The 25,823-nt window shown below is 44.6% G+C and overlaps 1 protein-coding gene across 2 annotated transcripts in view; it reads right to left on the reverse strand.

Moving 5' to 3' along the window:
- Positions 1-21,971, reverse strand: part of LOC118234110 (solute carrier family 22 member 23-like) — a 37,866-nt gene extending 15,895 nt beyond the window's left edge. For both annotated transcript variants that reach the window (XM_035430436.1, XM_035430435.1), the window contains exons 1-3: positions 20,908-21,971; positions 5,505-5,608; positions 4,644-4,798 (exon numbers count right to left, since the gene is read on the reverse strand). In XM_035430436.1, the coding sequence (XP_035286327.1) occupies positions 4,644-4,798; positions 5,505-5,608; positions 20,908-21,333 (685 nt within the window). In that variant the 5' untranslated portion in view covers positions 21,334-21,971. The remainder of the gene's footprint in view (positions 1-4,643; positions 4,799-5,504; positions 5,609-20,907) is intronic.
- Positions 21,972-25,823: the final 3,852 nt, after the last annotated feature.

A 25,823-nucleotide genomic window follows, 5' to 3' on the forward strand; every position in this document is an offset into this window, starting at 1 on the left:
TAAAAGGCACTACAAACCCGACACATTCAACCCTCTACCACTATACCCCACTATTCAATCTTGAATGTCACTCCATACCCCTTTATACCTGATGGGCAATATGCCCTGAAAAGCCCTTTGTACACACACACCACACACACACACACACACACACACACACGCATGACTGTGACTCAGAATGCCGAGTCTGTCTTGAGCAACATGAAAAACCGAACGATGGTAAACACACTTCTGCCCACATGCACCCAACTCCCCCCCCCCCTCCCCCCTTCCCCCTTCACCTGTATCAATATCAACTGCTGAGCCAATGTGACTAAAGCAGCTGGCCGTGAGTCAAATGCTGATTGGCTACAGCTGACACCCACCACAACACCCGTTTCTAGGACGGAACAAGGACAAGGTCATCCCCCCACAGGAGTCCCGCCATCCCCTTTGTCAACAGTGAAAAACCGTCGCCTCATACGCTCTGCACGGTATAAAGATACACCGTGTAACGGCGTTTGAGGACCAGTGCCTTTTTCAAAAGCAAATAGCAAAGAATGAGTCATCATAACAGACTTTTTATTTTTTATTTTTTTACATCGCCAGTCTCCCTGGTGCCGTCTCCCATGGCAGTAAATACCTCCGTCTCTGCACGCTGGGGGAACCTGAGGCGCCTCGCCGCCGAAAAGAACAGATCCACTTACAAATAAATAAGCACGGGGACATCTGTGACTCACAGCACATTTAATCCACATCACCAGCGCGTCCACAGAAGGGGGGGGCCTAATCTCGCTGCACAGTCTGCATATTGCACAAGGAGTACTCTCGCCCAGCTAAGACCCTAAAGCTTTGATATTGGACACAAGATCCAGGTCAGACAGCGGTCAGCCCACTGGTATAGGCTTTATGCAGCTATAGCACTGGAGACACATGAAAAATGCACACATGCACGCACACACACACACGGGCAATTTAATACATAAAAATATGCATATGCATTACATTGTCGCGCGTCAGCGGCATTGCATGCTGGGTCATGTGTATGCCGGACTCGCTTGAGAGCGTAGGATAAACAGCCTGCTTTGCACCTGGCCTGTTCATGAGTGAACAGGGGCAGCAGCAGGGGTCAACCTCCTGTAGCTCTCACGCTAACGCTAAGCGCCGCGGTCTAACAGGGCACGAGGGCCAACTTTCCCTCACTTCGGTCCTAACGGGCCGAGCGTTCCTTCACACCGCTCTCTGAATTAGCGCAAGGTTAGGGTGGGGCGGTGCGGTGCGCTCCCTCTCCTGACTGTCCCAACGAGCCACTGAGATTTCCCTGGCGCTGTGCTTAATGGCACTCCACACCCAGCACATCCGACCAATCAACTGACTTCTGTCAGGGATGGGTAGTATTTCACATACATGCATTTGCATGCATGTACACTATTTGAAAGTCGCAGGTTTGATTCCCAGATAGGACACTGCCGTTGTACCCTTGAGCCAGGTACAGGATATTGTATACTGAATGGCTTCAGTATGCAGAATACCCTGCTGTATAAACGTGAAATGCTAGGTAGTTGTGCATATGTCATGCTGGATACGAGCCTTTGCTACATTCCAGTAATACAATGTATTTCATAATGTATGCAATACAGGTGGCTTGTGTCTTTTTTTGTGGTGCCACTTGCAAAGTGCCTCCTGTGTTTCTTGCAGCGGTTTTGATCAGACAAACAGCATGCGCAGCATTAGCAACCGCGCATTTGTGTTTGTCCTGATCAAGGTGACTTCAAGCAGACTTTAAGTCTGCCCCGTGAACACCTGAGCCTCAGATTAAGGTGCATTAAACGGCACATCACCCCATATGAAAGCGCATTAAGTCTGCCCACTCGCTGCACACGATAAGCCAGGATGAAGGCTGCCCCCGCTAACAAGGGGCTCAAGCCGGACAGCGCTCAACAGACAGCCTACTGAAGGTCAGCACTTCAAAGAGACGGACCTGCGCGATGGTCTGCCAGCACACCTCGAGAGGGAGTTCAGTGTGAATCAGAGGCAGACTGACCTCTGATATAACTACCGCTGACCTTTAAAAAACAATGGAAGAAGTGAGAATAGTATAGAATAGTAAGGGGCTGCTGGGTGGCTCATCCGGTGAAAGCACTCTTCCGCTGCCCGGATGGGCCCCGTGGCTATAGCGCCACCCATGGCAGGGAGGGGTATCAGCTGGCCTCGATGAGAGAACCGTATCACGTGTTTTCTTTGTTCAGATATTTGTGGGAGGTTTCTCTGTGACCTGCTGGCTTTACAATGGCTGGCACTGGCCATTCGGTGGGTTTGTGGTCTCAAGCAAGGAAATGCATGGGTGATGCACATGCACATGACGTGCCTTCCACTGCCTTACATCTGAGTGAGTCTGACTTCCATCAAGGCATAATAAGAAATGGTGGCTGGCATATCTCTCTCTCTCTCTCTCTCTGGCTCTCTCTCTCTCTCTTTCTCTCTCTTTCTCTCTCTCTCTCTCTCTCTCTCTCTCTCACACACACACACACACACACACACTATATCACTGTGCTCCCAGCATTGATCCAATGCCAATGCCCAGCTTATGATGAAGCACTGATTGATTTAATCATTTAAAGTGATTGCTTTGGCTATACCGGGACTCCAGGCTATAGGCCTATGTATATGATAGAGGGAAAATAACAGATATAGATCAGGGCAATTTTATTTTTAGGGTTGGAAGGGAGGGTCTGTCGTGACTTATGAATGCTTATTTCGCAGCTTGGCTCTGGTCTTTACACTCCTATGCAGAACGCATCCTAAGCTATCCCAAGAATAGAACTAGGCTTTGAAAAGAATTTACCGTCTTATACAAAGGTAAAAAAAAAAAAAAAGAAAGCTCGCAAACAGCTTTCAAAACTGAAATGAGGGGCTTATGTTTACACATCCCCGAGATAATATTTCTTGATCTTCAATTTCAGTCTTTCATATTTTCCTCTAATAGATGAAAAGCCAATGTGTTTTCAGTGAGGTGAAGTGAACATGACCTCTATTTTCACATGGAGCTTATTGCTCACATTCACTATTTTTACCCTGGGGGTACAGGAGGGTCTTTCTGTCCTGGGGGCACAGAAGAGGCTCCCAATCCAGGCCTCTCCTGGCCCTCAGGCATCGGAAAAAGATTCTGGTGGACATGCAGTACAGGCACATCTAAGACACCAAATGGCAATTTGAGGGCACATGTACAGTTCCAGACTATTTGACTTAGTGCTGTCTGGTCTAGATCAGACATGAGGAATTCCCCCATTACTAGAGGTTACCCACTCTACCTGAACTCTTATGTTCTGTGACTTAAGAGTCCACTATCTGTACCAGCAGTTCCAGCAGTCAACCGCTTGTTTATTGTGACATATGCAAACACACTCTGCTTCCAAATAAAGGCATGAATGACATCACAAGTTACAAGTCACATGTGTCCCACCCACATTTCCACAGACACTGCTAGGGCGAATAGCGGTGTATCACAGGTCATTATATCCGCACTGCATCGTAAAGTTCGCAGACGAAACTCAAGCACGCACGGGTTGTTGTATTGTGAAACAACCTCTCGGTAGAAACCCACAGGCTGGCGGCTGTTCAGTCTTAATCACAAGGTTACACAGACAATCCCATGAGCAAAACTACACAGTTCCCGGAAAAAGTACTTCAGCATGCCAAGAAAACCAGGTCGCAGGTGAATGACATGGTATTTACGCACAGCACAGCACAGCACAGCACAGCACAGTACAGTACAGTGCAGCTGGGCCTGGTTTTCCATAAGAGACGACCTTCAAGACCTGGGCAGCGTTGCCTCTCATTTCCATAATACACTGGTTTCACTGCACTGGCTCTGAGCCGGAAATGGAAATGGAGACGGTTCTCTCGTACAGGCGGTAGTTACAATCGTGTGAGTTGTCTGACAGCTCCACGGTGACAGCACAGGCAGAGTGTGGAAGAGCCATCCATCTGAGTGGGGTACTGAGGGAGACCACACCAATCCGTGGACTCCCACTCAGCACAGAGTCTGCTTAGAAGAACAACTCTCTGTCATCGAGCCCTTCTCACGGCCATTCTCAACGCGGCCACAAGGGGAGCTGTTACACACGATTCTACACCAGCGTGTGTTTCTCGCTTCGGTTTTTCCCTAAAATGTCCCTCGCAATTCTAGTCAAATATTTTCCACACTGTCCGCGCTGTCCCTACACGACCCTTCTCCCTGCTGAGCCACCGCCCAGACAGTCCTCAGTCACGCTGCTCGCCCATTCGCCGGAATACAAATTCATCCAGCCCGCAAGGACTGACACAGAGGGCAATCAAGCCTTGTCGCAAGACACGAAAACTACAGTTTAACTACACAAAACATGAGAAAAGAGTCAAGTAAGACGGTCATCCCCACTGTTTGTTTGCATTCGCGGCACACAGACGTGCCCTACAAACGCCATCCTTCGCTACACGACAACAAACCGCGTTGAGAGTTTTCCCACGAGCCCTAATCTCAGCCTACCCACTATCGCCTGGTAAACAAAGTTCAGAGTTCACCCCCCCGCTTTGTCGACACAAAATGGACACACTCCATTACCCGCCAGTTCAGAGTCTGTCCCTTGCAGGCAGGCTGTGTGGAAGGAGCCGGGCACGGTACTTACTCAGCACATACAGGGAGAGGGTGATCCCGGCCAGGCAGAACCCCTCGAAGAAGCGCAGGGTGCTGAACATGGGGACGTTGACGGAGAAGGCCACCGTCAGCCCGAACACCACCATGAAGAGCACCGAGGTGATCAGCACGGGCCTCCGTCCGAACCTGCGGGACAGACACCACAGATAGACCACACGTCCCAAGAACGCCACACACGGAATCCTGTTCCATTTCTGACTCTGACTTCACCCGTTTTTTTTCTCTTACCAGATTCTCCACTTGGGGAATACGCGTCTCTTTGGGAATATTAGGCAGTGGCAGACGCGTTTCCTGATGAATGTTTACTGTAAATGTAATTCTGCTGAACGGAGAGACGAGGCTACCAGAGCAACGGAGGCTTTTTTCGGCCGCTATGCATCGGTGGTCTTCTTCTCAATCTGCCACGTCGACGCGCCAAATCAATAAAGCCAATTTCAACTGCATTAGGGAGAGTGCCTTGGTGTTCTTTCTTTTTTTTTTTTTTTAAAGTGAACCAGTTAAAAGATTTCAACAGACAATTTGCAAGGTATCGCGCTGCGATCTGCATCAGGGACGTTCAGAATCGATACATCGCATTCCGCAGGAACAAAAAACGCGAAGCATAAGCTGTGCGCAGTACACACCTTATTTTCCTCCTTCATATATACAACTGTCGGCAAACATTGCTTTAGGTATTGTAAAACGAGCTACATGGACAAATACAGAACAGTACACACAAATAAGCATAACAAGACTGACGATGCCATATATATGCTTCATAAACATTTATATATTGCATAAGCTTTATATTTTAGAATTCATAATTCCTAAAAAAAAGGAAACAGGGACTCACCAGTCTGCCAGGACCCCCAACACCAAGTATCCAAATATGGAGCCCACGAGCAAAGAGAACTTTGCGATGTGGACCTTCCATTCTGAATTGCACACCAAATTCCACTGTGGACAAAGAAAAAAAGGAATGTGTTACAAATCCACGCAGGCTCACGGAGCTCACTTTGATGCGAAATACTGTGAATACCAGCAGGTGGAAGTATTGGGGGGGTGGGGGGGTGGGGGGTAGCCTTTGGGATGGGTGTTCATTAGGGCTGCCCCCGAAAGTCGACAATTCGAATCATCTGTCAAAGACCCCTCAGTCGACTGAGATTTTTGGAGTCGAGCAGTCAGGTTTTTTTTTAGACCTGCTGGCTATTTCAAGGTCCTGACAATACCGTTTATTTAAACTGTTGTTTACATACGCATTATCTTCAACTAAAATAATTCAAATCTTAAATTGCTTCATATGTTAATTTATTCTTTTACATGTTTGTTTAGATGTATAGGCCTATATTAGGCTTCTTATATTTAAAGAGAAATAAATAAGTAGCCTAGGCCCCTATCCTGTTGAAGAAGATATGTCAGGTATTTCAAAGCGGACAATGCCGTGAATTTATTTAAACTGTTTCATTTGCTTGTTCATTTTTAATGTTTAAAGCAAAATAAAAAAGTTATATGTGCTAGGTTTAACCAGAAATAACTATGTAGCCTACGGTCTCATTATTGCGACACATGATTCTGACAAATCCGCACGCCGGCTAATGCATTGTCGGCAATTCAAATCAGCCATCTGGTGTCATATGCAGTTGTCTTAACGGATTTATTGATTTTAAATACTTAAAAAAATGTTCATATGACTTTGTTGCACTTGACTATGTTAGCGTGGTTTAAATAAGCACTGAAACGCATGCCAATGTACTATTTTGCCAGAAAGTCTTACAGACCTTTATATATAAAATGAATAGTCGATTCGTCGTATTGAACTGCCGAATCCGATTCGAATAAGAATAAGCCCTAGTGTTCATGTGACCTTTCTGAAACTTGTATGAGAGACAGTCCTTCCCCTGATAAGGTCTTGTCAGTGGAATGTGGCCTATGATTTATCAATGAAAGAACGGGTAATGCAATCAGCATAAAGCCCAGGCTCTCAATTGCAAACAAATAAGGTCAAAGGACTCATTTTGCAGACTCTGGACATTGTACTGGACTCCTTCCAGGGTCTTCGGTGACTGGACATTAGTTTTGGGCTGAGAGGCGGGGGTGGGAGAGGATCGGGTTTACCTGGGATCTCAAATGGAGCCACTGTGCGGAAAATTATCAGCATTCCAGGCAACGTTCCAGGGCTCGGCGAGCCCTCATCCGATAGGAATACCAATCCGCTATCTCAGCCTATTAAAGGGAGCCGGCACCGGGGCAATCAGCTGTGGAACTGTCACTCAAAAGCGTGAAATGGGGGGAAAATGAGAACTCCGCTTCCCAGACATTAAACTGTCACGATGGGGCCCGGCAGAGCGTCTGGCGGTAATGCATGGAGATTATTCCTTAGCATTTCCCTGCACTGTTTCATCTGCACATCAAGGGGGAAAACCCGCCCCCCCCCCCCCAAAAAAAAACCCAGTGAATATGATGGCTTCTTTGAGCTGTGAGGGAACCGATGCCATTCACAGACTGGACAAATCGTGCAGTGATTTTGTTTTTCCATACAGTAAAAAAAAAAAAAAAAAGGATATTATCTATGAACACGAGTCTCCAAAATATAAGAAAATATTAAAAATTGTAATATGGCTGCCAATATTTTGATGAATAGGCCAGTATGATGGGTAAACACAATAAACCTTGTATGTCCAAAATGTAAAAATGTAAAAATGCACTCATAAAACCTCATTAAACCATAACAGCACATGGTATAGGTGCACTATACATTATTAATACCAGGCATTTGGTGGCACGTACATGATTGGCTGCAGTTAGGGAACAGTATTCAAGAACAGAGACCTTTGAGTCAATCTGAGCTACTTCAAAAGATCAGTCAGTCAGTCAATCAATCAATCAATCATTAAATCAATCAGCACTGTCTTAGAAGAGTGATATCCAACTGTTAAGCCAGGTAAAAGGTTAAAACGTGACAGAATTAAAATGCCAGAGATGACTGTCACTCAGCGTTGAATTTACAGGTCCACAGTGATGGAGTAAATAATGTATTCTTTATTTCTGCACACACAGTGGGCCTTTGTAAATGGTGTCTGCTGGATTTCAGCTCCTCCGCATTAAAAAAAAAAAAAAAAAAACACTCAGATTTTTTCATTGCAGAACCTGAGCCACCGATTGGATGTGACCTTGAATCAGCTACTGCTCTGGGTGATGATCCTCCGCTGGTCTCAGAAACCCCTTAGCTCTCTAGAGCGTGTGGATAAGCACCCTCTCATGACAAATTCAGCTGATTGCGACAGCCCCCCCCCCCCCCCAGCCCCAGTACAACTAACGGTCTTCTATCTGACACATCGTCACGGTAACCTAGAACCGTCATGCTCCCTTCCTTCCTTCAGAGTCTACCGAAAAGGGAGGGAGCTTGTCTTCACCAACACGTGGGCTTGACTGCGATCTCAACAGAGCCAATTACCACCACGGCACGGATCAGCGTGGTCATAAAACAGGGAGCGCTTCAAGCTTTGATCACAGTGAACTGACGGCAGACAGCATGCAGTCCATATGGTTGTAGAAACTCATAATACATTTTCGGCAGGTTTACCATTAACTTGGTTCAATTGCAAGGGCATGCGTCAGAGCAACTACCAGTGTCACATGACATGTTTTCATATGGTAAAACATCCTATGACCCTGTTACCCAGACTGCCCGATTATGGTCATAATGCAGTACAGTACAGAATGGTTGTTAGCCTGCCCGGCACTTACGCTACATTTTCACTGTAAGCCTGTACCGGAACATCATTTTAAATCCTGTTCACTGATTATACCAATGCAGTATGACTTCACTGCAGGCCTTCTCAGATTTACATCTTAAATAGCGTAATGAGACTTTCCTGTCTGCCTACAGGTATATCAGATTCACATTTTAAATACAGCTTGCTTGTTGCACTAGTGTAGTGAGACTTCACTGAGGACCCACAGGAATACTAGACTCACAGTCTAAGCCACGCCTACTGACCATACATCACCCTAAGTTCAGTGTGGGCACTGCAGTGCAGACTTAAGTACAGCATGTGGTCTTTGGCATTTATACTTGGTCATCTTTATTATCTCGGTGGGACTGTGTGAGTGCATTTGTATATATATATATTTATATATATTTATATATATATACACACACGAGAGAGCGACAAAGGAACAGAGAATACGGATGTGAGTGAAAGAGAGAGAGAGAGAGAGACACAGTCAGAGAGAGAGACAGACAGAGAGAGTCAGAGAGTGTCAGTCAGGGAGAGAGAGAAAGAGAGAGAGAGAGTCAGAGGGAGAGAAAGCGAGAGAGAGAGAGTCAGCAGGAGAGAAAGAGACAGACAGACCGCAGCAGAGCACTGATGACAGCGGAGGGGGATATCTAAAGCACATTGATCAATACAAAGAGACACACACCCACTGCATGCGGCCGCAGCCCGGCAACTCCTGTGAGTTCAGCCGTGCGAAGCTGACTCGCAGCAGAAATCAAATGAACAGAAAGGCAATTCACTTAGCCCGGTCTAATTTATTTAAATGGTTCCTAAAACAACATCGTAATGCCTGAGTATTAAATATAAAATTATTATTATTATTATTATTATTATTATTATTATTATTATATAAAACTAGAGTGAAATTTATCTTTCATATTTTGTCTGTTGGACAAAACTAGAAAACTTGCTTTCAGCACATTTGTACAGTGCATTTATTTAAATGCTGACACAAGCATGGTCTGTTTGGTAATGGTAAATGCAAGCAAAAAAAAAAGCAGCTAACATCTGTAAAACTGAGGCATAATACTGTTAAGTGACTTTTCCTCAAGATTTAATTGCTTAACATGAACAGGAACTGAAACCCATTCCTCATAAAAACATTTTTCAAAGACTAATTAACATGTTACCATGGCAACAATCAACTGACAAAGAGCTTTGAACACAATTCCGGCTGAGTAATATGGCAATAAAGGCAAATGTGAGGTAAAATGACAACAGAGTGTGTCAACAAAGACTGCTGGGTGTGTCGGAAAACACAAGGATATGAGAAACCTTTATATTCAGCCTGGTCTCATGGCTCTGGTATCTTAAACAACCAATCAGAGTATGAGATCGGGGTTCTTCCTATAGTTTCAAAGATAGATAGATAGATAGATAGATAGATAGACAGAGAGAGAGATTAAGAAAGAGAGATAGTGAGAGAGGAGGGGGTTGGAAGGAGGGAGAGAGGGGGGTAAGCGATAAGGAGAAGGGAGAGAGAAGAATAGAGAAAAAAGGTGATTGAGAGAGTTGGATAGAGTGAGAGAGAAAGAGAGAGAGAGAGATTTTTGAGATTTAAAACCAGCTTTATTGTCACAATTCCACCACACATACAAGTGATGATCAAAATATAATCCCAAAAGTGAGAGAGGGAGAGAGAGTGAGAGAGAAAGAAAGATTGCCTGGCAGCCTACGCAGCACCTCGGTTATCGGAGCCTCACTTCAGACAAAATGTTTCCAAGTTGAGCTCCTTGTCACTGGCGCAGAGCGAGACAAAGGCGAGGCAGAATTCCATTAAAGAGACAGGCACGGAACGCCGCTCCCGCGGCCTTCTGGGACAGCGGGAGCCCGGCGCGGCTTCCTGTTCTGCCTCAGTCAATCACACGACGAGCCGCGCCAAAGGGAAACCACACCACGTGACAAACCGGGCCCAGCCAGCGCACCTCTGCTGGCACACCTTCAACTCACAACACCTGTGATAACAGAGCAGTCACACGTGGCACTCCCTTCCTGACATGCCTGCGACACATAACATCTATGCCAACTCACCATTTACACATAACATGCCCCCCCCCCCCCAATGACATACCTGGGACAGAACACACCAAAGCCAACATACCAGCGACTCAGAGCGTACCTGTCCACACCTTTCCGAACATTCGCTAGGTTCCAAGGGTCGGTAAAAAGAACGTACGAGCTAGGAACTATGAATGATCAGTGTTCTTTTTTCTACGGAAAGGGAGCCAGTTCTCACAGCAAGATGTATGTTCCAAGTCCCAAAGAGGGGAAGTCTCTCTGAGCATTTATAACCCTCATATCACATCACTCTGCATTTACCTTCAGCACAACAAATCCTCTGTTATGTTCACTGTTCTCCCAAATAAGGTTAATAAGGTATGATTTACTGCTCGAGAGAGAGAAGGAGAGAGAAAGAGGGAGAGGGAGAGGGAAAGAGAGAAAATTATAGAAAATTATATCAGCTATTGGAACACTCAAACCCACACATAAATTAAACTTAATTGCTGTCTGGCTCTAAAAAGACAATACATTCCAGCAGATTACCTAATCATGGTCAAAAATACTAAACTTACTGATAACAAAATAATACTGATAATGTACAGGTTCAGTGAGCACAGTTTGGCCACATAGGTCGGCCCGGCACAGGCAGACCTGGCTTCCCAAAGAGGAAAGGGAAGCACTCACAGAGCCCAAATTTCTTAAATCTTTCTGATGGTGAGAAAATTCCCCTTTCTGCTCGGAGAGGAGGGGAGATGTGTGACCCTGGCAGCCCAATACAGCGACAGTAAGTGACACCAAAAACAGGACAAACTCTCTCATTTATTTTTTACAGTTTACTGTCAAAATACTATTAGAAACTATCATTTCATTTTATTTATTTTATTTGATTTACATCTCTGATTGTAATTGTTACTGTACTAATTATCATTCATGCAATACTTGTACTGTCACACAACTTATTTTTGTACATTTATTGTTTGCTTTGGCAATATCTACTATGTGTATTACCAGCCAATAAAGCACATTGAATTGAACTGAACTGAGTTGAATTGAGAGGGAGAGAGGGAGCCTGGGCCCCCTCTTATCTAAACTACAAGGTGAATCAGTAATGTATGAACTATGGATAATATTGGTCAGTTATGTTGGAAAATACACACACATATAAACTGTATACAACTCCCAACACATACCTATGATGGTACAAGACCAATACCACCACATCATCAACTGAAACGCCAATACTTTGAGATAAGGGGCACCAGCAACATCATCACATTAAGTGTCACATTAGTAAGTCCAGAGTGGAGGTCATAACAGTAGTCACTGGGTTTACCAATTTATTATTTTTTAGTTAACCAAAAATAAAAAGGCCAGTGGGTGAAGGAGCAATCAGGACAGTGTTAAGCAACCAAAAAATTAATCTTTAATTATGGCAAATTTGCTGCAGGAGGGGTGGATGGGGTTAGTAACGATTAGGTGTTTATCGGGCACCAAAAGGTAAACGCTAACCACGGTGGCAAAAGCACAACTGCTTGCTTCCCCAGCTCATCAGACAGCAGTTTAAATAATTAATAATTAACTTTTTTTTTTTTTTTTAAAGCTTTGCAATGGGCGATCACTCAGTCCCACACCGTCTCGGAGGAGCTCTCTCTCTCTCTCCCTCTCTCTCTCCCTCTCTCTCTCCCTCCCTCTCTCTCCCTCTCTCTCTCTCCCTCTCTCTCTCTCCCCCTCTCTCTCTCTCTCTCTCTCTCTCCCTCTCTCTCTCTCCCTCTCTCTCTCTCCCCCTCTCTCTCTGTCTCTCTCTCTCTCCCTCTCTCTCTCCCTCCCTCTCTCTCTCTCCCTCTCTCTCTCTCCCTCTCTCTCTCTCCCCCTCTCTCTCTCTCTCTCTCTCTCTCCCTCTCCCTCTCCCTCTCTCTGCCGAGGTCGCGGCGCTTTGCCGGGTCGCGGCACTCTGCCGACGCCGAGGCGAGGCCGCGAGGGTAGCGTTTCGGCTCTCCGGTTTATTACCGTTAAAACAGCCATCGCGGGATCTAAAACACACCCGCAACCCATCCATTAATACTTCCTCTCTGCACTTCTAGCCACGTACTCCTCTACATACAGAACAAGGTACCGCTGTGTCCCCTGCACTGAGGGGGACTCGTCCTGGGACACAGAATGGTGTGGAATAGTGCAGAGCAGGGGTTTCCGACCTTTCCAGATCCAGGGACCCCCACCCCAACACAAAGGCATCCAGGGGCCCCCATTATATGTTAAAATTTTTTTTGGAAGGTTAGAGGCTACACCCATTCACAGCTGTACATCTTCATTTCGTTTCATCATACTTACCCCGAAAAAAGCCCTTTGAGGGTCGCCGTCTCTGGGCAGGGTGCCTCATGGGAAAATGAAAGGCGCATGACTGGTTCCCAGAGTTTTGTCAGGGGGGAGAGTCTCCCTCCTTTCTTTTCAATACGACGTGTCCCACAATCCAGCAGTGGTAGCAGAACTCTTACACAGGGACGAGTGTGAGAGTCCCGCCTTAACACAATTCTCCACAATAATTAAAACTGATTTTAAATCTATTTGGAAAAAAAAAAAAAAAAAACGGCTTCCCATTTAATCAGCACTGCAGTCTCTCTGCAGTGCTATAAATTTAATCCAATTTACTCTCAGTCGCTCTCTGAGTAAGTAACCATGATATATTGTGGTTTCTAACAGAAACGGCATACTTTACTACTACTGTTCCTGTATCATCTCTATTAAATATTTGTTTATTATTCTTAGTATTACTAGCAACACTCTGATCCAAGGTGACTATTTTATGTATAAAGTACATTGCTTGATAAAAAACTGATGTAAGTAGCATGCTAATGGTCATGACAGCGGTTCCACACCTTGGAGTTGAACCAGAAGCCTTTCAGTTGAGTGTCTGTTTCCACAATCAATACAGCGCATGCAATTTCCACCAAAAGAATGAAAACACAAACTGATTTATGTTGCTATTAATCACTGCACCACTAACTGCTGAAAGAAATTATTTTCTGGTTAGACGTTCGGTAGGACACGAGAAATGCGTTTGACCGAGTCGTATGGGTGAACCCTCTGGATGATGTCCACTTAATGTTTCAAGTGGAGGCGGGTTTGCTAATTGCTCTGGGTCAGAGCTTCTGACACATTAATGACGAAACGGTCCTGCTCAAGAGTGAAGCACTTAACATTACTGTACAGTCGTGAGCAGCTGGCCACAGAGCAGCTCCTCCCTTTTCACCAAGCCTACGTGTGCCGTCCGGCCTACCATGCCAAATATGCCAGCCATTCCCAATCAAAGCCAAACAACGCTCCCGCGGCTGATCGGACCTCTGCTCAGCACAACATGAGAACTGTTCCCAGGGAGAGGGAATGCAGGGATGAGTGAGATGGAATGGTAACTAATGTGTGTGTGTATGGAGAGTGTGGGTTTGTGTGTGTGTGTGTGTGTGTGTGTTTACGTTACATTACATTAATTTGGTGATGTTTTTATACAAAGCGATAATAAGTGCATACCGAAGGTCGTATGTGTGTGTGTGTGTGTGTGTGTGTGTGCAGGGGCATAGCTAGGAATTCTGAGCCCCCTGAAAGAATATTGCTGTGGGTCCCCATTTTTTTTAAAAACAAATTACATTTTTTTAGCTGTGGGCCCCCAGAATCATCACCACCTTTCATTCCACTAGCAATGGCCCTGTGTGTGCGTTTGTGTGCGCGTGTCTGTGTGTGTGTGCGCGCGTGTGTGTGCATGTGTGTGTATGCGTGTGTGCGTGTGTGTATGTGTACATACGTGTGTGTGTGTGTGTTAAAGCATGATTCTGCACCGGAGTGGAGACCGACAGAAAGACGTAGAAGATAGAAGAGGCCTTTGTCCTCTCCAGAAGCCGACGGTGTGTTACCGTGCAGCGGTCCAATTAGGTCGTGACCGACTTGCGCAGTTCGGGGGGCAGGGTCCACAGCAGTGAAGTAAAACTCTACTTTTTAATCTGATTAGTCCCTGAAAACCTCTGTGACTGGGACAAAGCTCACAGGGGGAGATGTGTCATGTGTTTACAGGTTGCAGGACTTACACTTGTGCAATCCTGCTCTATCCCAGAGGCCGACTGAGGCCACGGGTACTTCTCCATGTTCTGTTTTTCCAGGTCTGTTCCCATTTTGTGTATTTTGAGTTTTTCACATCCGTGCCAACGCAATGTTCAGCTTTTGAGGTCCATGCCAATGTTCCCAAACAGTGAGAGGACCCTTGAACCTGGCAGTTTGAGGCCCCGGGTGTAGAGAGAGAGATCGATCCATCTCCACACAGCCCAGTGTGTGATGTCCCTGCCGGAAGCTGAGCTGCAGTACACCCAAACAAACACTACAATGGCAAGGGTCAGCTTCTCACATTCAAACTCACGGAGCTAAATGTGACATCATGGCAATGGTGCACAGATATAATATCACAAGACCTGAGCCATTGCATAACCCTTGTGGTGTTGGGGGGGGGGGGGGGGGGAGAGAGACACCAATAAGCTGATTAAGCAAAGCTGGTCATTTCTACTCCTTGGCTTAATGACTTCTGAGGTGCTCCATTGTAAGAGAGGTGCCATTATGTGGGGAAAAAAGAAAACGTCCAACGGTAAAGTGGCTCGTTTCTTGTTTCAGAGTTACGCGCTTTCCTGCTGACTAACCAGGGCTTCCCATGAGCATGATCTCCTCCAGCTTATTCCGGCTCCGATTCAGGTCACCGCTTTCGCACGGGTCCCACACAGGAAATGCCTGGCAGTGGCCGACCAAGTGCTATCCCTGGGTTTTTTTTGATACTATGCAGTCTGTGGGTAATCAGAGCACTAAGTACAATTTAGTCAAGAAAATGACGAGCATTGTTGGGCTGAATGGCTTATTCTCATCATTATGTTAAGCCTTTTTTTTTTTATTTGAGAAGAAATGCCTCCAGATGACCTTGTGGTGCTGTAAAATGTGAGTGACTCTACAATAGCCAGTCACTAGGCCTGGCTCTAGTAAAGGGGAACTCCAGTCTAAAATCACAGTTTGATCATAAAATGACTGGCAAATCATATGGTAAAAAAAAAGCACCAATCCAATCTTCTAGATGGAAAATTGGCCCTGGAAAAGTCCCAAACTAACCACTCCATGTCATGTGACAGCCACAGTCACACCCACTCTCAATGCAGTGATGATGCACAGGTCAAAGAGGCAGCTCAGGCACAGGGCACTGGAATTAAAATACCTGGACAAAATTCCAGCAGTGCCAACAGTGGCCGAATCAATAGCAGTACAATAACCTCAAATTAGTGTGTGCTTTCCCCTTTAAATCCAAACCCGGTGGGGGGATGTCCTCCATTAGAAGAGACCTTTCGAGTCCCCACTTTGAATCGTGAGCCAATAATTAATGCTTGAAGCCATGGACTTTATCGCCCGGTATTAATGGTATCAGTGGGCATCAGTGCTGATAAAAATATCTGCACTACTGAGGTCTGAGGTACAGTGGTTATGTAATGGAGGGTCAGTGGATTCAGGCACTGGCACATGGCGTGAACCGGTACATCTAAAGAGAAGTATGTCCAGCTCTGTTGCAGAAAACTCTACTGTATTGAAAGAGCAATAGATAAAGTATTATTGCAGAGATTGGCATCTACCAAATGCACAATAATAATAATAATAATAATAATAATAAAAATAATAACCTGTGCCCTGTGATAGATTGGCAACCTGTCCAGGATGTACTCCTGCCTCTCGCCAAATGCATGCTGGGATAGGCTCCAGCAACCCCCCCTCAAACCTGACTAGGATAAGTGGGTATACATAATGGATAGATGTAATGCTCAGAGATTGTGAAGAAATAAAACTGGTACAATATTTCAAGCATCATTAGTTACTGTTTTTAAAACATTTTTGTAGTAGTAGTACAGCTATCACTATGTTAATTAACTAATTATTCAACAGCTCAGGGGGAAATAAAATCAACAGAAAGGAAATGTCAGGCTGTTCCCTGACACATTATCTGTACTTTACCTTACAGATATAGTACAGCATGTATGTCCATATAATTGGACTTTGGCATTAAGGTGAAGTTCTCTACGTGAAGTTAAGCATTTGGCTAGACGGACCAAGCACACAGACTAAATCAATTTCCCTTCGGAAGTGTATTTTTGTAAATTACTCTGGGGGGGGGGGGCTAACTGCCCTTTATAGAAAGATATATATGCCTTCCATCCTTCCATCTTTGTCTTGTGAAACAACAACGGTACAATAAGGCAGGATTCTATGAACATTTTCCCTTAGACCCTTGATTGAATGAAAGTAACTGTTATTTATTTATTTATTTTCCTCCACGGTTTTAACACACGCCTCTATCTGCAAGTGAGCGAGGACAGCTGATTGGCAGGATCCGAGGCCAGGCTTCATCGATTCCACCTGGATCTCCTCGGGATCAGAACACGTCTCCGGTCGGCCGGGGACCTTAGCTCAGCACCCGGAGCGCGTTTCCGCAGATAGCGCGCGTGACCTCTGGTGCGTGCGTCTTTTAAAAACCACGGCTTTGGGGAAGCCTTATATCTGTCATTTCAGGAAGCCCCTCGTCGGGTTTGCACGCGCTGCAGCAGCCGAGCCGTGGCATTACTCAGCAGTCATGTGACGTGTAGCGGGGCATCGCGAAAGCACGCCGATTTCCCTGTGCAAGCACAACCGCGGTATCAGTTCCTGATTTTCTTTCCGCGCGGTCTGGGACCTTTAGCACGCTGCGAAGGGCTCTGGAGCAAAGGAAAGCACTCGCTGTTGCGCTTTTGCCTCGGTGGGGTCACCACCGGCCAAACTCCCATGGCGGACCAAATTCCGCAACCCTGACACCAGTTTAGAGGCCGCCTACAGCTGCTGTCTGAAAGCGTAATAGCAGCTTCTGGAGCAGTCTCCGTTTTAACTCATAGATGAAGTCGGGGCTCTGAACATACATCTTATTCAGAAAAAAGGTCGGAAACAATATGAACATGAGCCATATAGACATAGCGCGCACCATATGCACTTCGTCACGGAACAACAGACATGTGCCTCATCAAAAGCCTCACCTACCTCTAGGTAATATACTTTCAAATAAAGTGCTCAAAATAAACACTGCAAAATAAATAGACTACGCAAGTTTGAAAATATATTTTTGTTTGTTTGTTTGTTTGTTTGTTTTTCCACTGTTCACAAAACCTGCTGAGTAACAAATCACAAAGACTGGACAAGATAAAGTATCCCCTGGTCTTTGAAAAATAAACAAAAACGGTTTTAAACAGAAAGACTATCAGTAACACCAGCTGTTAGACAACACAGGGCTTTCTCTTGCTTGCAGCTAGTTCATTAGCTAGTTTATTAAGCTGAGTAGGGGACACAGTGTCTCTTCTTGGAAGATATTCTGAAAGGACTACAGAGGAGTACAATGAAGGCATTCAGAGAACAAAAGCCCTTTGAAATTATCCAGTAATTCTGGGTTCCTAAAGGATGCACCCCCCCCCCCCCCCCAAAAAATTATTGCAGTGATTTAATTAATTACTGGTGTTACTGGTGACGGTGAGACTTAGGTTTCAGGAACCCTCCAAAATGTGAGGACCTATGACATGTCATTGGTAACTTCAATCTGAAGCAATCATCTTCCTTTGCTTTGGAGAGGAAATACATTTGACTGGGGTGTACAGTTTTGAGGCGATGATCAGCAGAACATGGTGGCTCCACTCATCATGGGATTAAGAAAAGACTCACTTGACCTTTACAACTACATACAATCAATCAATCAATCAAATTTTATTTGTATAGCGTAATTTACAGCAGTTGTCACAATACGCTTTACAGACAACCCTGGCCTAAACCCCCACAGGAGCAAGCCTAAGGCAACAGTGGCAAGGAAAAACTCCCTGTGGCAGATGGGAAGAAGCCCTGGAAGGAACCAGGCTCAAGGGGGAAACCCATCCTCCTCTGGTCGGCTCACGGTGCCGACTGGTGACCTACATGACATACACTAACAAGTGAAAACTAGCTTTATCCCATCCTGGTCTGACCAACAAACACAGTCACTGGGAGCTAATATAGTTCACTGGGAGCTAATATAGTTTGACGGTTCTTCAGTTCCGGTGAATCCTGGCAACTGACCACCAACCGGTGGTATGACCATGGCCAAATACACTCGGCTCCCAGCCATAGCAAACCTCGCCCCTGGAGACCAGCGGGATGTGGCAGGTTTTTTGTTGTTACTCAGAACTTAATTGATTAATTAAAGCAGCTGATTACACAATTACCTCGCCAGGTTTCCTGGGCATGAACTGCGTGCAAAAACCATTCCACCCTGGTGCTTAACAAAAAAGTGTGAACGCCACTGTCGCAAAGTGTTACCTTGACTCACCGTTCCTTAAGTTACTTGGACAGATTTTCCTATTTACTGTATCTGGCATGTCAGCAATTCAATAGACTGTTAGCATCTTAGTAACATAATGCCTGAAAACAGACACCATGTTTTGTTATGTATAACTGCATAGCTGCATAGCATAAGCTGGGCAACAAGGTTACTGTGCAAGACTGTGGAAGGACCAAAATTAAAGTATTAATATGTCACCAGGCTAACCCTAACCCTAACTGATGATTCAGCGTTTGAACCTCGTTTGTGTCACAACTAATTATAAAATGAAAAAAAAAAACTGAAATGTACATTTGAAACAAGCTGCCACACACACATTCACGCACACATGTACACACATGCACATACACAAACATGCACACTCATGCACAAACACACATACACAGCTGCCATTACTAAACTGAGGTGTCTATTTTTGGATTGTGTGAAGGCATATCACGTCACAGTGGCTTATGGTCAACTTGTGAGTTGAAAGTTACGGCTTCAGTTCTTGTGGGTAAGCGCATTTGCGTCTAATGAGGTGCGTTCAAGAGTGTGGCTTTAGAGCAGTGGTCTCCAACCCTGGTCCCGGAGAGCTACAGGGTCTGCTGTTTTTCATGGCGACTCTGCACTTCATGAATCAATTCAAGCAGTTGATTACACAGTTAACTCAACTCAACCCAGTGTCTTGGGCCTCGATTGGGTGCTGATTTTAAGGTGAAAACCAGGGTTGGAGACCACTGCTTTAGAGGATAACTGTGCTCTTTACACCTGGCACGAGCCCATTGATACACACGTGAGCACGTGATCATGCTCTTAATCAGCAGGCCACATTCTCAGATGTGAAGTACCAGGCCATTACACAGAGGGGCTACTGTCAGACTGAGTCTGCATTTAATGGGCAGAGCACAACACAGGGATTTTCAGATGTAACTGATGGGAAGTGAAGTCCAGTGCTTGAGTATGGTGAGTGCATTAAGGTACCTTAGGACTTCACCTCCCACAAACCTCTCTGGGACTCACTTTTGCAGCACCCTGCCTGTTGTAACGCATCCTAATATGTGTAGCTGAGGTCCTATATATATATATTCATTCAACTATTCATTTCTGCTCACTTCACTGGTTCATTTTCCCCAAGAAAACTAAAAATATTCTAATATAATGGATTTCTTTTTATTTTAAAGTTATTTGTTCACATAGCAGACCCGTTTGATAATCAACAGAAACGGCAGGCCAGAGAAGTCAGTGCATGGCCGCATAGTTTCACTGAGACAGGGAGAAACAGCCTATCACAGGTTTTCATTATGCCACTGTAGTTGAGAAGAGCTGCTGCTTCCAGCAGCAGGCTACGCGCTATTCAACAAGGGTACTCGGAGTAGAAGCGTGACGGTCAACGTACATTGCTGTACTATCCCGAGGCAGCCGTAGCAATAAATTATCTCTTATGCCAACTACTGCTTTCCGCAGCGGGCAGCGCGTGGGGAGCCTGTGTGACACTTGCAAGCGACACCGTGCTTATCAGCTGGTTCGATGACTCATGCAGTCAGTCGGCAATGCGACGCATTCCAGCTCTTCTACAATGTTTCTTCTGGGCTTCCCGATCCCTCGGTTTTATGTTCATAATTGTACTAAATACTCAACCGTGGCAAACATCATTAGCCCCACACTCCGCATGCAAAATCATGACAATTCTAATAGGTCGGGCTTTGTTATGCCCATTTGGGTACTCCCCTTTTGCTCCTAGCAAGCGCCATACTTTCTCAGTGTAGCTGCTAACAATTATGTAGTGATAACGTGTATAAAGCACGGAAAATGGTGGAGGGAAGGACACTGTAAAATGCTGACAAGCCCTTCCTTACAGTCTAACGGCTTCTAATTAAAACACATGCACTGACCATGTGGTGCTGCCAGGTATACGTTCAGTGACGCTACACCCCTTCACCTTCACCGATACGCGGTTTATACCAACACAATGCAGATGAAATACCGAAAGTGTATAACGCCAACAGCGGAATGGTTAGCAAGAATGCAAACACTGTTGTCTTCTCCGATTCCTCGGAACCGCTGCCACGGGGCATTACTGAATATCACGCGGCAAATCTTACCTTGGTGACCACATTTTGCACGAGTCCTGTTTGTAGCCTGTAGTTCCACTCCAAACACGAACAATCAATGCTTGCGGATTCGTTGCCAGTGCCATTGGCATGCAAACGTGGAGCGGTCGTGCTACTGTTCGAATCACGCAATAACGATACAGAACTTCCAGTGTTATTCCCAATCTTCGCGTTCGGGTATATGCACGTACTATTTGGTTGTGCTAAAAGGAAATTATCGGAGAACTGACTGAATCCCAGAAATAAAACTGGGATACACGTCAGGACGATGAGTTGTTTTTGGTATTTCCCAAATCCTCCAAGAAACGGTAAAACAGAACCGTCGATACGTGACAGCAACCCCGTGGAAGTCGTTTCTGATGACACGAAGCCGTTTTCTGGTTGATGATCTCCTGTTTCCAACCGGACTACAGCCATCGTGGTTCGTCAAAGCTGTAGCGTGCTTGTAGCGCAGCCGGGTGGGAAATCCAGTTCGCTTTCTCCACAATGCGTCAGTGCTCAGTTTCAGGGAAAACCTCCGCATTCAATCACTTAAAAGTCGTAATAAAAAGTCGCAGTTTGATATGACCAGGAAGCAGTTGCTAACGTGGATATTCCTCTTTGATTTACTTAAACAATAGCCATTTTCGAATTGACTGTATGTTCAAAAGACGGTCAAGGAATTCCCGACGAGGTAAGTCCACAGCGAAGGCGACTGGCATGTCCTTTGCGCCAGGGTTTTCCGTTCTCATCCATAGATGAACGTTAATACATTTGATAAACCGGTCTGTAAGCTGTTCCGGAAAGAACCGAAAAGTGAGAAAACAAACCCAGCCCCTTTTCTCTGGGAGCTACAGGTAACACACCTGTATAAACATAGACCTCTTGCCTGTGTAATATGCATAGTTCAGCATTGCATTATTGTGTACGTCATTCGATATGCGGCGAATAATTCAGTTCCAGTATGTTATAATAACATCTCACCACTATAACCTCCTCGCTCCCTTAGCTCCCAGTAAACTCGACACCGCAATGGCAGAACCTTTCTTAAAACCTCCGCCCCCCTCCGCTCACAGCGACTGTGCAGAAAATTGCGCCACCCAAGCACATTTGGTTATTGATACTAAATAGGCTTCCTTTGACGCCTACCGTCGTTACGTGTGGCATTTGCATACAGTAGGCCTACCTAAAATCCCAAAACAATGAAATATTTTGTCGAACATATTTGATTGCGTTTTGGTTGTCATTTTGTATCTGCCTGTGCTCAAGTATCAAGTGTGAATGTGTGTAGAAATATACAGTAAATTGAAAAAATATTGGGACAGTAACTCGATTAGCTTGACTAAAGTCCGGGCTGTCAGCTTTAATTTGAGGGCATTTACTGAGGAGATACCTAGGGTATTGGGTGACCCGTGTAGGAATAACAGCCCTTCACAGTCCCCCGTTTCAGGGCAGTCAATAATGGGACACGATTAGCTGCTCAGCTGTTTTGTTCTTTTTTTTTTTTTTTTGGCTAGCTGTGTGTCTTTGCATCATAAGTTCACGCACAAGAAAGTTAACAAAAGGTCTATTGGCTGTCCCATATCTCCACAGTTGGCTAAGTGTGCTTGGGTACTAGCACACTTCAGTGGCGTATTGTGATGTGGAACGTATGTTGGCATATAGTGTGCAAGTATGTATTAAGTGCCCAAGTGCTTGGGGATATTAAAAACAATTGGGACACACTTTTTGTTCCATGGTCCCAATTTCAAATAATTTTTTGTAGACACACCGCCATCAATAGCTAGTAATAGCTGCGCAAAGCTTGATATCGGCTTGCAAACTGTAGACAAATTAACCGAGCCTGCTAACATTATATTCACATTAACAATATCAGCATAATGATACCATCTAAATAAAATATAAAGTCAGAACATTTGCATCTTTGCTAACATATTTCTTAGATATTTCTTTAGTGACATTTTTGGCTGGACCGCAACAGCGGGGCCAGCCCTACAAACGCGACTGTCTGTGACTGAGAGACTGAGTGAGTGATGAAGTTACACCATTGGTCAGCCAGATCACGTGTTAGGTCCAGCCATATACTAGGTTCTGACCTGGCCTCGTTCTCCAATAAACACACCATCCTGAAACCTCATGACTGCCATCAACAGTAAATGTCAACAACTAAGTGCATTGCAGATCTGTATACTAGGCCAAATGCTGCTCCGGAGTGGTCTTAGCATAAGTCTGGATAAAGTACACGTCAGGCAAACTGCACTTTTGATTATTCACAAAATGGGACACACTTGCACACTTACACTAATCACATGAACGCGTACGCCAAGTTCCCAAACATGCAAGAGTGATCAAATGTGCATATTGGAACAGCCTCCTAGAGTTGATTGTAAGCGAGGAATCTGCATTTGGCGTCTGTCACTGTTGAATGGCCAGAGTTTTGACCTGTACCAATGTGATGGAAAGAGGAAAGTGTGGATCCAAAGCTCAAAAGTATGTGGCCACCTGGCATCCAATGGGCATTAATATAGAGTTGGTCCACCCTTTGCTGCTATAACAACGTCCACTCTTCTGAGAAGGCTTTATACTAGATGTTGGAGCATTGCTGCTGGGATTTGCTTCCATTCAGCCAAAACACTGAACATTCTAGTGTTTTCTAGAATGTATAATTAAAAAAAAAAAGTAAATATACTATATTTCAAATGATCAAAACTTGCAGCAAGTTTAACTACGGGTTTTAAAACAGCTTAGTTATCAGTAGAATTAAACACTGGTGAACAGACATTCCAGGCATGGCTTCCTTATTTGACAGCTACTCTCATTGTGTTCATGACAGAACGAAACCCAACAAACCGGTTTGGTCTCGCTGCATGCTCTCACTCACGCCGTTTATGTCCACTGTTTGCAATGATACTGCTGGTTTATGGGACACGGCAGAACAAATTCATAACTAGCACGAGCCTAGCTCAGCAAATGTCACGTTTGCATAACGTGGGGTTTGTCCGGTTCCCTCGTGCCATCTGTTCGTTCAACTCAACAATACGATAATGGTGTTTGGTGAGTAAAAGAGTTTCAATTTACAGAATCAAATTAGAGGAAACATTACGTGGTGGGAAGTAATGGAATATGCTTTTCATTTCCCATTCCCCTGGATAATTATTTCACAGCAATGTCTTTTTATATATAATTAGACCTAATGTATTTAAGTATACTGAAATATTTAAATGTTAACGTACATTATTGTGGTTCCTTGCCTACTATTGCAATACTATTGCATATGCCATCGTACCTTCTTACCCTTTAACCAAATCCGCATCTACTGAAATCTGCTGCCCCCATCAGGTGTTTTAGCACTTATTTTTAACAGACAAAATAATAAATTCCAACTAATTACTGAATGCTTAATTAAGTTTATTTTTAGAAATGCACATGTCTTGTTAGCGTTAAAAGACAACTACTATATCTATTACCAATTATTATTTTATTTACGTTCAGCCTGATCCTCAGTTTTGTATAATTGTTTCAATTTAATTGATCAGTCAAAACTGGTCGTGATGCACGCAAGTTACCTTGACTGCTTGATAAGCACAATAACACCTCATCGATCAAAGTGGTGAGTGGTGGGAACGAGTAGTGACGTGATTTAACAAGAAATGTTAATCGCAACGATCGTGTAAAAGAATAAAGCCTTTGTGCCACTGATTGGCTGGAGGCTGAGCTAAGACGGCATGTTGTGTCTTGCCTCCCAATAGCATTACTTGAATGCGTTATATCTTACCCAAAGCCTGCTACCTAAAATTTTTTATCTCTTATATTAAATATGAATTATATCATATTAGACTTATATTAAACAACCTCACAACCAAGCGGTTATATTGGTGCATTGCGTTGGTGAAGTCTTGAATTTCATGAATGAAAATTTCCCAAGGTGATCCCAACCGAAATGTTTCATTATGCAACACTGATGACCTCTAATGGACAAACCTGTGAACTGCACCGACAGTAGTGTTTCCACCCCACCGTCTCCAGGCACTGTTATTCCATGAAGCAGAACTGGGCGCCAGGTTTCATTTTAACCAGTATTGATTTTAACTGCACACATATTATTGGGGCTTGGGCTTCTGACAAAAAGGACCACAGAGGGCAGAGGATGTATGTTTCTGCAGGAATCCATAATGTGAGATCAGTATTAAACATTAAGGCTGATAATTTTTCTTCCTAAAAAAACATAATAATGTTATTTGCCTCTGCGCATTGTGGGTATTGAGACTGTGGGTGAAAATGCCAGAGCATTTGGTGGCGTTTTGGTCCAGGGGCTTTTGTGTACCTGGCTGGATTTGGAGAAACTTGGTTGACATTGTTGAAGTGTACTGTCTGTAAGTGACACCAGTCTGTCACAGACCCTGTACCCACAATCGCCCCCTTTGAATGCAAAGTTGCAAGTAGATGGGTACCATTCTGAATTCTTCAATATGACACAGTACGGGATCGAACCCCACACCTTCTGCCATTGGGGTAGGGGAGTAATGATGCCCGTTCATCACAGTGTCATACAATAGTGATACTCTGAACAATGATACAATGCAATAAGATTTCTCTTAATTTCTAACAATATGACACAATTAATAATTTTTAATCACAATACAATACGATGCGATTAGCTGCAATGTGAATGTGACCTTTAGATTTCACAGATTCCCCCCACCCCACCTCACCGCCACTCAAGAGATCACTGAAATAAACTGTATAGCTTTCAAATTTAACAAGCGTGTTCATTGACGTCAGTGCCTCCGTTTGCCTAAATAAACATTTGCTATGTAAATGTTTTATGAAAAATGATTCATCACAATATTGATTCACACCTGTCACATCCATGTAGTCATATTGTGACGTGTGCATCGCGATGCATTGATGCATCAATGTTTCAGTAC

This window comes from Anguilla anguilla, chromosome 8, assembly GCF_013347855.1.
Source record: "Anguilla anguilla isolate fAngAng1 chromosome 8, fAngAng1.pri, whole genome shotgun sequence".
Lineage (NCBI taxonomy): Eukaryota > Metazoa > Chordata > Actinopteri > Anguilliformes > Anguillidae > Anguilla > Anguilla anguilla.